At 45.6% G+C, this 14,897-nt stretch overlaps 1 protein-coding gene across 1 annotated transcript in view; it reads left to right on the forward strand.

Moving 5' to 3' along the window:
* Otulin (OTU deubiquitinase with linear linkage specificity) overlaps positions 1-13,411 on the forward strand; it is a gene marked incomplete in the record, with an annotated part of 28,681 nt that extends 15,270 nt beyond the window's left edge. Inside the window, 4 exon segments of the mRNA XM_013514962.1 lie at positions 2,096-2,239; positions 7,668-7,793; positions 10,184-10,453; positions 12,863-13,411. Of these exon segments, the coding sequence (XP_013370416.1) occupies positions 2,096-2,239; positions 7,668-7,793; positions 10,184-10,453; positions 12,863-13,057 (735 nt within the window).
* Positions 13,412-14,897: the final 1,486 nt, after the last annotated feature.

Raw genomic sequence — 14,897 nt, forward strand, 5'->3', positions numbered from 1 at the left:
TGTGTTTTACTCAACTTTACAATAGTGTGGCATCAATACTTCGATAGTTTACAAAGAAAATAGCAAGTGCAAAATATCAGAGAAACTTTCTTAAAGGATTGGGACTGGAACTCATAAGAGATCATTTATAGCAGAGGAAAAACAAAATGTTTTTGCTCAGGGAACTGCCCAAAAAGTTGTGGAGCACACTGGTGAGCTGACAGGTGAACAGGCAGGTGCGGCATCAGAAAGACCTACCACGACAATGGGAAAGCAAAGAAAGATGGGAACTGTTTTCCACAAGAAAGTACAGGAAAAAAAAATACTATCAGTGTAAGCGATACTTGTGTATAGAACATGCCGTTGTCATGTGTGAAGACTGCCATAGGTGTGACAGTTGAAGCAAAGCTTATTTCTGTGGTATTTTTGTTTGTGTTCATATTGTGGTTCACATAGGTGTGTATGTATGTATGTATGTATGTATGTATGTATGTATTTTTTGTCTTTTTGAGACAGGGTCTTGCCATGCAGTTCATGCTGGCCTTGAGCTCACTTTGTAGCCCAGGCTGGCCTCGAACTCACAGTGATCCTCCTGCCTCAGCCTCCCTGTGCTGGGATTACAGGCTTGTGATACCATACCCAGCTAGGTTTTTATTTTTGTTATCGCTTAGGTTTTGTAAGCAAGTAAATAGCTGATGTGAAAATGTTGATGCCTATTCGAAGCACTCATTACATATTGGATATTTTATTTTATTGACATCTTATTTCCCTTCTAAGTGCATGTTGTACAATATAGTAGGAAGCTCCTGACAAAACAGGTAGAGAAGAGAGGTAACAAAACCACCACATAGGAAAGGAAAGCTAAGCACATGTGCTGTCAGTGTAAGCGAGACGTGCATGGAATATGCAATTGTCATGTGTGCAGACTGCTTTGAGTGGGACAGTTGAAACAAAGTGTAATTTTGTGGTAGACTTTTGTGTTTATATTGTATTTCATATATGAATTTGTTTCTGATGGTATCTTTTAGGTTTTATAAGGAAGTACAGAGCTGATGTGAAAATGTTGATGTCTAAACATGTAATACATTTTAATATAACAATTTATTTTATAGATATTTTATATTCCTGTTAGCTACACATTGTGTAATATAATAAGAACCTCCTGACAAAACAGCAAGACCACTGAGATGTCAAGTATGTCCTACAAAAAGGCCAGGAAGGCAGAAGACATGTTGTTAGTGTCAGTGATGCATGTGTATGGAATGTGCTGCTGTCATGTGTGCAGATGGCCTTTGGTGTGATAATTGAAGTAAAGATTTGCTTTTTGTAGAGTGGTATTGGTATTTTCATTGTCATTCACATGGGAATTTATTTCTGATGTTCTTTTTTGGATGTTGTACACCAAAAACCAGTCTGTGTTGAAAATTTTGATGTTTTTTATGAACACTCAATAAATATTAAAAATTCAATACTTTATTTCTGTGATTTCTTTTCCTGCTAAGTACTCATTGTTTAATATGATAAAACTCATAAAATTATAATGAATTCATCAGTAGAAAATTTCTAAAGAATAACCGTGGGTCTGACAGATCCACATCTATGTGCTTTGATGACAAAAATCACCTTACACTCCAAGGGCTAAGATATGTGTATATCTGTACATATATGCCGTAGACTTGGGGTTTTCATGTATTTTTTAAAATGGAGATATAAAGTCAGTATATCTTTTTTTTCTATTCTCTTCATTAAGTGAATTTGGGATTGATTTAAACACAGGTTAAACCTTCGTTTAAAATGTTATCAGTGAGCAAGTATTCCAGAAGTTGCTAAAAAGGGCCACTGGACATCCAACTTTCGGGTTGCTCCTGCCTGAGTACTGTTACTACTTTGGGTCGTGTCTGTTGCATTTCTTACATATGCTGTACTTAATACAGTTGTAACTCTTTGAAATAAAGGGAATAATGAAAAAGAATTGGAATGTTTTACATGAAGGACTCTGCTAGCCTTGTTTTCATTTTTCCGGTGGTCTGGGGTAAATTTTTTCCGCAGGAATGGGACTGTTACTACTGCCCGAAGTTCGTAAGCACGATTTTGAATTCTTTGCTATTTCTCCGAGGGCTATGAGGCGGTGTCTCAGAAGTTCACCTCCATCCGGCGCGTCCGCGGTGATAATTACTGCGCGCTGAGGGCCACGCTGTTCCAGGCGATGAGCCAGCCGGCGGAGCTGCCCCCCTGGCTGCAGGACCCCGACCTCACGCTGGTACGCTGCTGCTGCTCCACAGGTTTGCGCTTGCTCGCAGCGGTCCGAGGGCTTTGTGAGAAGATCCCCTTTTGTGCTTACGTTGCCTGCTGGGGCTGTCTGCAGTGTGATGTCAGCATATGGCTTTATTCAGGTCATGTGTCCGGGATGATTTCACATAGTAGAGTGACCAGAAGGGATTGGTATTTCATGAAGAGAGAAATGGTAAGACTTAAGCAGTTCTGCTGAGTTAGAAACCAGATGTTTAGAGTTTCTGAAAAGGACTTAGGAACAGTTTGACTTAAGTCTTGATGTTTTCATTAAGTGCTGTACATTTTACTATTTGAGAACCTGCCAGATTTTTACAGTCCACATTTCTCTGGTTCTAGCTGTAGTTAAAAAATTAGTACTTTCTGCATAGTGAGGAGATTAGCATCACGTAGAGAGAAGCCTCACAGGCCTTCTAAATCTACCATCAAATAGACATACACTGGGATCCATGTGTCCTGACACAAATAAGCTCACGTGATAGGTTGAATTATATAGAGTATCCTGAAAGATTTTGGTGTGCAGGAATGATTGGTCAGACTGACAGTGTGACCGTAATTGGAAAGAAATCTGTAAAGTGTTCTGCTAAGAAAAAAATCACCCTCAACCCCGAAGAGCTAGCTGTGGGAGATTTGCCCAAAAGTGACCTGTGAAAGGAAAAAAGGTGCCAGGATTCTAATTGTAAGCCACTGTATGTCCTCACGGCCTCACTGATGGCCGGCAGTGGTAATAGCCCTGGCTGTGTTCTAAGAGGAACGTTCCTAAGAATCAGGAGGTGACAGGCCCCCTCTGAACCGGCTGGTCACAGCCTGTCGTGAGGACTGAGGTGAGCTCTGTGTATGCGTCCTCAGTAGCACATGAGTGTGAGCAAGACGATTCGTCTCATTCCAGGGGCAGTTGAGGAGCCAGAGTGTTCACCTGCGATGAAAAGGACTTTTATGAACTGATGAGAACAGATACTGCACTTGATCTTAGCCAAAAGACTGAGGAGCAGTACAGAGAGAACTTTGAAAGGAAACTTATTTTTGGTTAAACTTTCAGATGGACGAGGGACCGTATGGCTCCAGAGGGCAGCACTAGGACTGGTGGTAGGAGGGGACTTACCTTTTCATGTGATTATTTTACACACCAGTGTAAAATCAGAACCCCTATATATAAGCAGTCAAAAGAATGTCTGGGAAGAGCACCTTCTTCTAAGCAAAGATCTTAAAATCTTAAACAGATTTTAGCTTATTTCTTTAATATGAATGCAAAAAAATTGATACATAAGCTGGCCTTTCATAGAATCCTGCAGAAGTGTTGGTCAGCAAAAGCGTGCCATTAGTGGATGTGTAAGACACTAGGGAGGAAAGTAGTGATTTCATTGCCTGTGCTGTGTGTTTTAACTTGTGTGCTGGATGACTACAACTTACTTTATAGATTGTGGCATAAAATTCTCCTCCGTTTAAGGCTGTTTGCCTTTTAAACCTTTAAGGGACTATTTAGATGGATTTGATTGACATCCAATTTAAATTTTTATATTTTTCAGGAAACTGCTACAAATAGTACCCTGACATAATTAAATATATAAGGTACACCCTAAAAAAGTAAGGGACAGTGTCCCTCCTCTTCCACTAGAGCATACATTTGGGTAACCTCATCTGCCATCATAAAAACAGGGGAGGTGGACTGTGTGTAGTCTTTGGTGAATATTAGGAGCGCTTGCTTGTATGACTCATGGGGTTCTACTATGGTTTTCCTGACTGACTGAATAGTGGAGATAGTTCTGAAATTCCCAAGTCTTCTTTGCAGTTTCCTCTCTCTTATGTGTATTTTAGCCAGTGTAGTTTTCTCTTGAGACACAGGTGCAATTAGTTGCTTGCAGTGGTATAATTTTTTCATCTAAGCTTTATTGAATGCCAGAAGGCCAGTGTAAAAGAGAGAAACATATGCCTGCCTGTGAGTTCAGTATTTATGTGTATTGAACTTCAGGCCTGCTGAATGTCTGCTGAAGAAACACCTTGTCTTGTTTTGCTCTCACCACCTAGAATTCTCGTCCTTGCTGGCCCAGCCTGCAGCCGTTTGACATGGTTGGAGCACTTTCCTGAGCCAGTCTGCATTGTTGTTTCATTTCTGAGGCTCAGTAGTGACAGTCACCACCGGCTTCATGTTGGAGGTGGCTGTGGACAGGAAAGGGCACACAAACTTGGCCTGGCTGTGCGCAAACGGGCTGTCCTCCTAGTTGTCCCCACACCCTCTTTGGATGCCATCTGATCGCTGCTATCTCTCTGGCCCCCCCACCGGCTCTTCCTCTGGAAAGCGCATGCTGACAAGAGCTCCCCAAGTGCACCACCTTGATTTGGTACTTGAAACCTGCATTTGCTTATTACAGGTGTCATCCTCCCCATCTTCTGAATGTCCTTTGGTTTCAGGGTGTTAAAGTGATTGTGTGCAACCTTCTCCTTGCCCTGTACTCAGGGGCTGGGACCCTGGCTTTCTGCTTTCTCAGCTTCTCCAGCCTTGCTCTGTTCCCTGAGTGTGAGTTGAGCTCTGCCTTTCCTGCCCTCATAGTTGGCTGCCCCCCACCCCACCTCCTGTCCCTGCCTGGGCTTTCTGGTTTGCCTTTGCCATCCAGAACCCGTTCTGGGGTTGACTAGTCATAGTTAAATCATCTAATCCTGACCCCAGCCTTGGAAATGGCTTGGTTTGGCTATTCTTGAGCACAATGCTCTCTGAGAAGGGGGTGTGCTTTATAGCAGGGGCCCTTTGATTTCCAAGTTTGCTCGAAGCGGGTGGGACCTGTTACAGTGTTTGCTTAGAGCATGATGTCAAAGTTCTGTTTGTGAGTTTGACTTGGGGATGGCACCTTTTTTGCTTTTGCTGTGTGTAGTAATGGTAATTATAGGCATTTGCTAGGGAAAGAAGGCTGTTTTATAGTTCAATCACAAGTGAAATGGCACTAGAGCTACCTACTGGGTTATTAAATGTTTCCAATCATTACTTTCATGTGTAAATCTTGTTTTTTTTTGTCTTAAATCTCCCTTATTCTAACAGAGGTCCTGTTTCTGCTCAGAGGAAAAGAATGACTGTGTGTGTTCTGTGTGTCCTAACCCTGAGAGGATACAAAGTTTATTTGCCTTTTTTCCTGTATAAATAATTCCAGTTCCATTATTCTTTAGTTTCTTTTTCATGTCTGAGTTTTTGGACCTTCTCCAGGATTTTCCCATCTCCTGCAACCAAACGACCCTGAATTGGATAATCACTGTAGCAACAGATTGACCAATGAGTGAAATTAATGACAAAATTAACTCCATGTCTTTGGTGTACACAGATCTTTGGGGTCTCCAAAGTAGTTCGTGGACTGTTGTCCTTGCTGGTTAGACCACCAGACAGTGAGTGTCACAGACGCCCTGCTGGTCTTCCTGGCTGCCCTTTACCTGGTTTCCCAGCTCACATCTGTGGAGCCGGTATTTCCTGCTTGCTCACAGTTCTCCACGTCAGTTGTCATTCCAGCTTGTTACCACTTGAGGGCATGGTAGGTTCTGGTGATGCATCTGAGAGACCAAATTGAGGGCTTTGCAGAACTGCCCACATGTTGTTGAAGTAGAGGACCGTGTGGCACTGAGCTGGGCTTTCATGGCTCCTAAGCAGGTAATCACTTGTCATAAGAAGATGCCGAGGACGTCCCTGTTGAGTGAGTGATACAGGTCGCCATCGCTGTGGTCAGGGTGAAGAGTAATTCATAGCCCTGTTGTGGTTCTGTTTTTTGTAGAGAATGAAACCACCTGAATTTCACATGATTGCCACAGATTGGGAAGGCACAACCAGGATTGCAATTTGAGCCTTAGGTTGCAGTAAAACTGAACGTATGTCTCATTTAAAACTGTCTTTGTAACAGTTAAACAAGTCCAGGTTCCACATAAGACATGTAGGATTTAGTCGTTCTCTAAAGATCTTTTTGATGCAGAGGTGAGCTTTTTTCCTTTCTGAAATTTATAGCAGGGAAGTGACATGCCTGTACCCAGCCCAATTATAAGGTTTCTCTGCCGACACACCCAAGACTGTTGGGAGAGCCTAATTTCCCATGCCATCATTAGTAAGGTTGTGTCTCAGCTTGCCTTTTAAACCCCAGATTCTATTGATAATTAGGGGGAAACAAATGAATACTTGAGGAGTGACGACAGAAGAAAGGAAATTAGCCTCATAGCAGTTCAGCTGTCATGTTTTCATGAGTGAGACTGTCACAGCTCCCTTAATTCCTGCTACTTATTCTCAGTTGTCTTTTTATCTCAGTATGTTTATGAGGCAGTTGAACTAGAAAAGGGTTTCTGTCAAAGTTAAAATTCTTCAGTACAGAGCATGATCAAAAAAGTGGTGAATGTTTAATTTAAAAATGTTTTACGGTAAAAGACACATTGCCACGAAGCCCCCCTTCACGCCTTCCTCCTCACTTTGAACATACCTGTCCCACCGTTCTTGGCACTTTCTGAAGCAGTTCTGGACGTTCTCTTTCGTGAGTGTCTGTAGTGTCCTCTTGGATGAGTGTTTCTGTTGTGGCTGCCTCAGTGTCCTAAATCAACTTAAAATGTTTACTTTTCATGGCATTTTGACCTTGAGGAAGAGCTGGAAGTCCTACTGTTCCAGATCTAGTGAATCAGGTGGATGAGGACGCCCTGTCTTTTTGAGCCTGTCTTTCCGTGGATGGAGGTTGGTGGCAGTGTCGATAGTATTTTGGATCACACCTTTAGACACTCACAACGGAGGAACCTCCCCGATCTGCTTCAGGAGGTGGCAAGAACGGCGGGATGAGTGTGTTCAAAGCAAGGGGAAGTGCTTTGAGAGGAATTCCTGGCAATGTGTCCACTGTAACAAATTTTTAAAAAAATGTACAACATTCACCATATATTTTGATCATCCATTGTATATGTGTTAATACTGTTTAACCCAAAGTTCTTTTTTTCTGCCTCTGTATGTATTTTTTTAAAAATGAGGCATTAGGTTTTATTTTCGTAATCAAGAAAAGAACAGCTTTTGAGCTTATCCTGAACTTGGAAGCACCTGCCTGAGCCATGCATTAGGAGTGTAGGGGGGCTGCCAGTGAGCCCAGAAGCTACTGTTTTATTAGCTCCTGCCCTGGGTCAGCCTCACAATTGCCGGACAGTGTTGCTGGCTATGGCTGTCCTCAGGCTAGACAGTGCCTGTGTATCTCACCCAAAAGTGCCCCTTACTCTAGCAGCCCTCCATGTGGTTCCTGACTTCCAGATGTAGGTTCTCCGCCCTCAGACTGCAGGACAAACTTGCAGGAGCTGAGTCTGGCAATAAAGGTAGGTTTCATAGGGTTCATGGTTTCCTGCAGCTTGGATTGCCTATGGTGGATTTCTTGGAATGTTAACACTTCTCTCTCTTCTTCTTGATATTCTAGTTGCCAGAAAAACTGATAAGCAGATACAGCTGGATCAAACAGTGGAAACTGGGGCTGAAATTCGACGGGAGGAGTGAGGACCTGGTTGAGAAAATTAAGGAGTCCCTTGCCCTGCTGAGGAAAAAGGTTTGGAACTTACTTTGTAGCTTCCTGTCTGAAGAGTGCAGCGTGCCCGCTGCAGATTGCCCAGCAGCCCACTCCTTCGTGTTCACTCACTGCGCTAGCGAGCGCTCCTGGTTTATTTATTTATTTATATTTATTGAAACTTACGAGAAAGGTTTATTTTGGTTCTTGGCTCTGGAGACTAAAAGTGGCTGATTTTTAGGCAAAACAGTAAACAGAAACTCTTCCTATGAGGTCTTTGGTAAAATGGAGAAACCCCAGCACTATGTGTTCTTGGAGGAGATGCCAGGTATTAACGTATCAGATTATGAAATGTATAACTTTCTTAAAAGGAAGGCTTAACAAATTTAGTCTTTGTTCCAAGTTGTAATTACAGGTTTCAGAGATAATAATTTAGCCCATAGTTCTCCTATTATCAGTGATACTAATTGACATTTATTCTTCCCGTAATGTTGGGAAGATTCTGTCCATATTTACTGAAGACCTGTTTTCTTTCCGGATGGTCTTCCGGTGAGGGAATTTCATAACCTGACCTTTGAAAACTGTCCTGAGGGTTTGAGTGAAATAGAATTTAGGGAGCACTTGGTGTACTGATTCCCCTTGATTTGGTGTTTAAAGTTCCGTGGTTCTCTGCTGACTCTTCTGGGTTGGACATCCTGCTTGGACATGGCCCACATTGTCCTCCAGGTTGCTTGCTTTGAGCAGCTGGGAGCCCTTCCCACCAGGGAGCCCAAAGCAAGGGGCTGTCCGTTGGTGCAGGCTTTGTCAGTCGTGGAAGGGGTCTGGTAAGGAGGGGTCGGACCTGGGCTTTTGAGGCCCTTCGTAGCATACAGGTGCTCTGTCTGCCACCTTAGACTCCCAGCTCTGTGAGACTCTCCTGTTTGTTTCTCTGTGTCCAGCGCCTAGCGCTGAGCATGGCACGTGGCAGGCATTTGGTAAGTGCTTTGTGGAGTGAGTGAGCTGAGGGCCCTGACTTCCTGAAAGCTGATTTTCACTTGCAGAGATAAATGTTTACTGGAAAGTACATTGTCAGATGAAGCCCAGTAGTTTTATCTTGCACTATAAAGGAAAGGGTGAGAGAGAAGGGAAGAGGGCTTCTTTTTCCATCATCTACTGGAGTGGAGTGCAGGGTGTGGGGGAGCTAAAGGGCAGGGCTCTGTGTGTGTGTGAAGGCAGGGGTCTTCCGCTGAGGTACACGTCACAGTTTCCTTTTCGTCTTTAAGATCTTGTGAAGTGGGTATTTCTGCCTTACTGGGTGCCTCTTGTCATTAGACTCTCGTTTGGGGGAATGCTTAAGTGTTGCCAGTGTATAGCAGCATTGCTGTTATTCGTTAGTAATCTGAGCCAGCAGTACCCGCGCTTTTGTATACTCTTCACTGAGAGTTTCATGCGTTAGTTTCTTCGCACAACTACGAAGGTGATGTTGCTGTGATCCTTCCTGTTTCATGGACGAGGAAACTAAGACCCAGAGGTTGGCTAAATGTCCCGCAGAAGCCACTAGCTGCTCGGTGGCAAGGCTTCGATTCCGCCCCGTCTGACTCCAGAGCTGGCTGCTGCTACTGACTGTCACTCTGGAAACTGTGAGATGTGGACAGCACGTTCCAGGTTTCAACCCAAATATTGTTGAGAGTTCTGTGTAGTCACTACCATTAAAATTGAATCCTGGATGTAAAATCTGTACTGAGTTTTGAAAGGGGCACTCGTCACTGGTTACTCACAAGGACTGGAGTTTGTTAAGGTGACATCCCTTACTCACTGTGACTTAAAAGCACATTTACCTATGGATTTACTTGTTCTTCTCTGAAAGAGTTGGCCTATGTTAGTGGAATACCTCATACGTGCTTTGCTCTCGTCAGTAGTCGGTGAGATTTTCCTAATGGGTCTCTACATTTGGAGCTTATGTATATTTAAGAGGTTAGAAGGTAAGTCTAGGAAACTGATACTCAGGAGACCCTGTTAATTTTCCCTCCCTCTGTTCCATTTTGGAGGGGCGGCTCTGTGTTTTGCGGTGATTACTTCACAAAAGCCCCTCGGAGGCTGAGGAAGGGCAGGCCCCTGCTCTGCGCCATGCAGGGCCTCCCGGGGCGGGCGGGCTGCTTTCCCTGCAAGTATCTATGATCGCCCTGTTCGCTGGGAGTGTCTGCCCTGGGCCGCCGGCCCTGCTGCCTTTCCTTATTGCATTGTACGTCTGTATCAAGTCAGTGTGAGAAGAAGCTGAAAAGCGTTGGTGTGGTCTGAGGGTGCCTCGTTTGAACTGGAGCTTGAATGCTGTGAGCATTGGGGTGACTCTTGATCTCTGCTTTTGAAAATAATTTTGCATTCATAATGTAGAAGTATACATACCAGAGATTCTTAGAACAAAAAATTCTGACTAGCTTGTAACTTCCTTGTAGTGGGCAGGGCTGGCTGAAATGAGAACTGCTGAGGAGAGGCAGATGGCTTGCGACGAGCTGTTCAGAAACGAGGAGGAGGAGTACAGCCTCTACGAAGCTGTAAAGTTTTTGATGCTGAACAGAGCCATTGAACTGTATGATGACAAAGAGAAGGGAAAGGACGTACCGCTGTTCTCTGTGCTCCTGTTTGCCCGGGACACATCAAATGACCCTGGGCAGCTGCTGAGGAACCACCTCAACCCGGTGGGGCACACCGGTGGCCTTGAACAGGTAAGCTGCGCTTTGGGGAGTGTACTATTTCAAAATGTAGCGGCTTTGATCATCGAGCGTGACCGATGTGCTAATAGATGTTTATAGTGAGGAATTCAGGAGCAGCTGAGTTGGGGGCTCTGGCCCAGGGTGTCGTGAGGTTGCCTGTGTATGATGTTCAGGGCCACGGTCACCTGAAATCTGGATTGGGGCTGCAGGATCCACTTTCATGGCCATGTGGCTCGGTACGACGCCTCAGTTCCTCATTAGTGGGAAGGTTCAGTTCCTCACCACGTGCGCCTCTCCAAGGGCTGCCCGGGTGTCCTCCTGACGGCCGGCATTTCTCCGAATGACCCAAGCAGAGAGCAAGGAAGACACCTTCGTGGTCTGATCTTCAGTAGCCACACTCTTAAGGAGAGAGGAATCCAGCGCTGTCTTTTCCAGTGAGGAGTGCCGAGGAATGGTGGAAATATTTTAGACTACCATTTTTATATCGTCTTGGGCTTTCCTGTGAAGGAGGGTAGATGGGATTAGTACCCTCGCCTCTGAGAGGCTACAAATAAGTGGAGCCCTTGGAAGGGCCATGTGCAGGGTCTCAGTTAATGTTAGTAGCTGGAGCTGCATGAACATAGAGGTGGAGTTAACCTCAGTCAGTAGAGCCTAGCCTTTTTTGGATCTTCACACACACGCTAAATTTGAAGTTTTATATGACACCAGTGCAATACCGTGCTTGAAGCCAATAGTTGAATCACCATACCTTGTACCACTTTGTTTGGTTTGTTCATTTCCCTAAAAGGTCTTAGCTGACTACTAAGATCAGTAGGGCTGTCCATCTGAAGCGCTACCTTTCTGCTTACACCGTGGACTCCTTTCCTAAAAGGCCAAGTGCCGGGGCAGACACGACGAGGACAAAGAGCTGAGCTGGGTCCTCTCTGAGCTACCCTGGTGCAACGAAGAGCAGAGGCTGACAGCCCCAGTGAGCTGGGCAGGATAAAGATTAGTTTAATGGGTTATCTTTGTTTATAATGTGGATGAACCGTAGTGAATACCTCATGGGAAAGGACCTGTGAGAGCATGGTTTGCATATTAGACTGCAGTTGGTCCTTTTTGAGACCCTAGAGTGGTGGGTTCATTTGTTTAAGCGAAATTTTAAAAAATGTAATTTACACACATACAATCAGGTTCACTCTTTGAAAGTTTTGCAACCACCATTGCAGTCTAATTTACTACCTCCGAAAGAAACCCCCAAACCATGAGCAGTCACTTCCTTCCTCCCAGTCCTAGCCAGCCACGAATCTGTGTTCTCTGTAGATTGCCTGCCCTGCACATTTCATATAAATAGAATTGTGTACTGTATAGTTTTTTGTGGCTGGCTTCTTTCATTGAGCCTAGTGCTTTAACAGCTCATCTGTTTTGCACCTTGTATTGGTGTCTTTCTGTTGACCAGTAAATGATGCCTCATTGTGTGGCCATATCATGTGGTATTTATTTAATAGTTTGATGGATGTGTGGGTTAGTTCTACTTTTCAGGTATGAATAATCCTGCTGCGCTCACTCACGGATAGTTTCGTGTGGATGTGTTTCTCTTGGATGTATGCAAAGAGTGCAGTTTCTGGGCATGTGGCGATTGTTCCTCAGCCTTTTGAGGAACTGCCAAACTGCTTAAAGCAGCTGCACTCAAGCAGGGGGTGAAGGGGCATGCCTATATTCCAGCCACGCAGGAAGCTGAGGTGGGAGGCTCCCAGGTTTGAGGCCAGCCTAGGCTACAGAGTGAGACCCTGTGTCAAAAATTAAAACAGCAGCACCATTTTACATCGTCACCAGCAGTGTGTCTGTGTTCCATTTCGCCTTCCTTTTTGATTATAGCCATTCTAGTGGGCGTGAAGTGGTATCTCACTGTGGTTTTGATTTGCATTTCTCTAATGATTTACGTTGCTGAGCATGTTCCCAGGTACTTATTGACCATCTGCGTATGATCTTTGGAGAAATGTCTTTGAAATCCTTTGCCCAGTTTGTAAACTGTATATTCTTTAGTTTTTTGTTTTTTTTTTGAGACAGGGTCTCACTGTGCAGTTCAGGCTGGCCTTAAACTCACTGTGTAGCCCAGGCTGGCCTCAAGCTCACAGTGATCCTTTTGCCTCAGTTTCCTGAGTGCTGGAATGACAAGCACGGGCCACCAGGCCTGGCCAATTTTTTTTAGTTGTTGAGTTGTAAATATTCCTTATAATTCTGGTTATAGGTTCCTTTTCAAACATCTGCTGCATTCTGGATTTTCTGCCTTTTAGTATAGAAAGAATTGGCAGTGGGCCCCAGGAAGGGAAGGTTGCAGCGTATCTGCGGCTGTGCAGTCTAGGATCCTGGCTGGAGCCTGGTGTTAGGCCCGTCTTTCCACGTGGCTTCCCTCAGCACGCGCGTTTGCTCTTCCTCCAGGTGGAGATGTTCCTCCTCGCCTATGCCGTGTGCCACACCATCCGGGTATACCGGCTGTCCAAGTACAACACTGAAGAGTTCATCACGGTCTATCCCACTGACCCACCCAGGGACTGGCCGGTGGTGACCCTCATCGCCGAGGACGACCGGCACTACAACATCCCCGTGAGGGTGTGCGAGGAGACGAGTCTGTGACACACGTCTGGACAGGCTGGCAACGTGGCACAGCCGCCCCACAGCTCCTGGCTGGGCCGCAGGCCCACAAGTCCATAGGAGCCATCTGTGAGATCCCTTGGGCCCTGGGGGCCGCGCTGGACTGGGGTGTTCTGAAGAATAGCTTTGGACAACAAGCAGTAACTCAGTCTTCGCCCTCCTCTGTGACGTGGCGTGTTTCAGTGGGGGCTCTAGGAATACTCATCGGAAGGTGCAAACTGCATTCCGTCCCCAGAGGCAATTAGTTTTGTATCAGAGGAACCTCATTTTGAAGAGGAATATGTTAATGTCTCAAATCAAAAGTCTGTCTAATGGTAAACTGGCTTTTTTAAAAGACTTTTGGTGGTGGCAGCAGTTCTCTGTAGCGATCTTCTATGTGATCTGCTGAACTGTAATTTTGGGATGTAGTCATAATATCCTTTGATAGTGTTGTCTTCAGAAAGGATGAATAGTAGTTTGGGTTTATATAATTCGCTTCTGTTTTAAGCAGATAGCCTCATAGGAGATTAACTGGGTCCAAAAGTGGGGTTATTTGAAGAATTTTTTTTTTTGGTGGTACTGGGGAGTGAACCTGGAACCTTCATACTGTGTTACATCTCCAGCCCTTTATTATTATTTTTTAAATGGGTCTCACTAAGTTAGCCAGGTTGGGCTGGAACCTGCAATCCTCCTGCCTCAGCCTCCCAGAGGGCTGGGACTATGGGTGTGTGCCATGATTCCCAGCCATTGAAGGGTTTGTTTTGAAGGCTAGCGGAGTTGCTGGCAGTGGCTCGGGACCTTAAACCTTCTTGCTCTGCTGACCACGGCAAGCTAGACCAGAGTCATGCTGGGAGTGCTGCTAGCAGGTGTACTCTAGTGTCGGGGTGTTGACTGTGCCAAAGCTTCCGAGGGTCACGCCTTTACGGTCACAGCCGAGCTGATGTCCACTCGTGTTTAGAGGAAACGAAGGCCTGGTGAGTTCAGCTCCCGACCACCGGCAGAGGTGAGGTCGGCTGGCCTCCGTCTTCCCGTGCCCTTTGCATACAGTGTTGAAGGTGGCGCCCACTGCCCGCTCCATGGGCTATCTGGTGGCGGGGGACGAGTAGCAGCAGGGTATCGGAGTCCCTGAGTCCCTGAAGCGGAGTCGTGAGGAAGCGTGAGTGCAGAGTGTGGCCGGGCCGCGTGGCCTGGGTGACCTGTGCGGCCTGCGCGGCAGCGGTCCCAGCCCTGAGCCGTGGGCTGCTCCGCTAGGGCCGGAGAAGGCAGCCCTGCGTGCCTGACCTGCTTGGGGTCGCGCTGTGCTCCAGGGACGCAGACCGCGGGCATCGTCCACAGGAACTGCGCCCTTCGTGTTTGAGCCTCAGTCGGCCCCTCCTCATTTGGCTCAGCACTTGCCGGGTCTGTGTTTCCCTGAAGTTCCAAGCTTATTTCATAATAAAATCTCTATTAACCTTATTTAACGTAGTTCTAAGCTATCTAACCCATTTTTGAGGGGAGAGACAAACCTTTCAAAATGAAGGTTTGGCTTATAATTAAGTCTTTGTTAAGAAAACTCAGGATGCACAAGCCGTTGTTACTGTAGCCTTCCGCCCATTATTACCTCATAGCACTGCTGCTCATGTTTTGTTGTTTATTGATGAGGCTGTGTGTTTGCACTGTGAAAGGCAGGGCTGCTTTGGGTAAGGAGGTACGGAGCAGCCACATTAATAATAATGACTTCCTGTTGGCCTTGACACCTCACTTAGACTTGTAACTGTACAACCGGAAATGCTCACTGTCTGTGCATTTTTGAGCTTTGTTTTAGTACTGAGGACTAGACCCAGAGCCTCCCACGTGCTAGGCA

The sequence above is a fragment of the Chinchilla lanigera genome, unplaced genomic scaffold, assembly GCF_000276665.1.
Source record: "Chinchilla lanigera isolate Chin_1 unplaced genomic scaffold, ChiLan1.0 scaffold00025, whole genome shotgun sequence".
Lineage (NCBI taxonomy): Eukaryota > Metazoa > Chordata > Mammalia > Rodentia > Chinchillidae > Chinchilla > Chinchilla lanigera.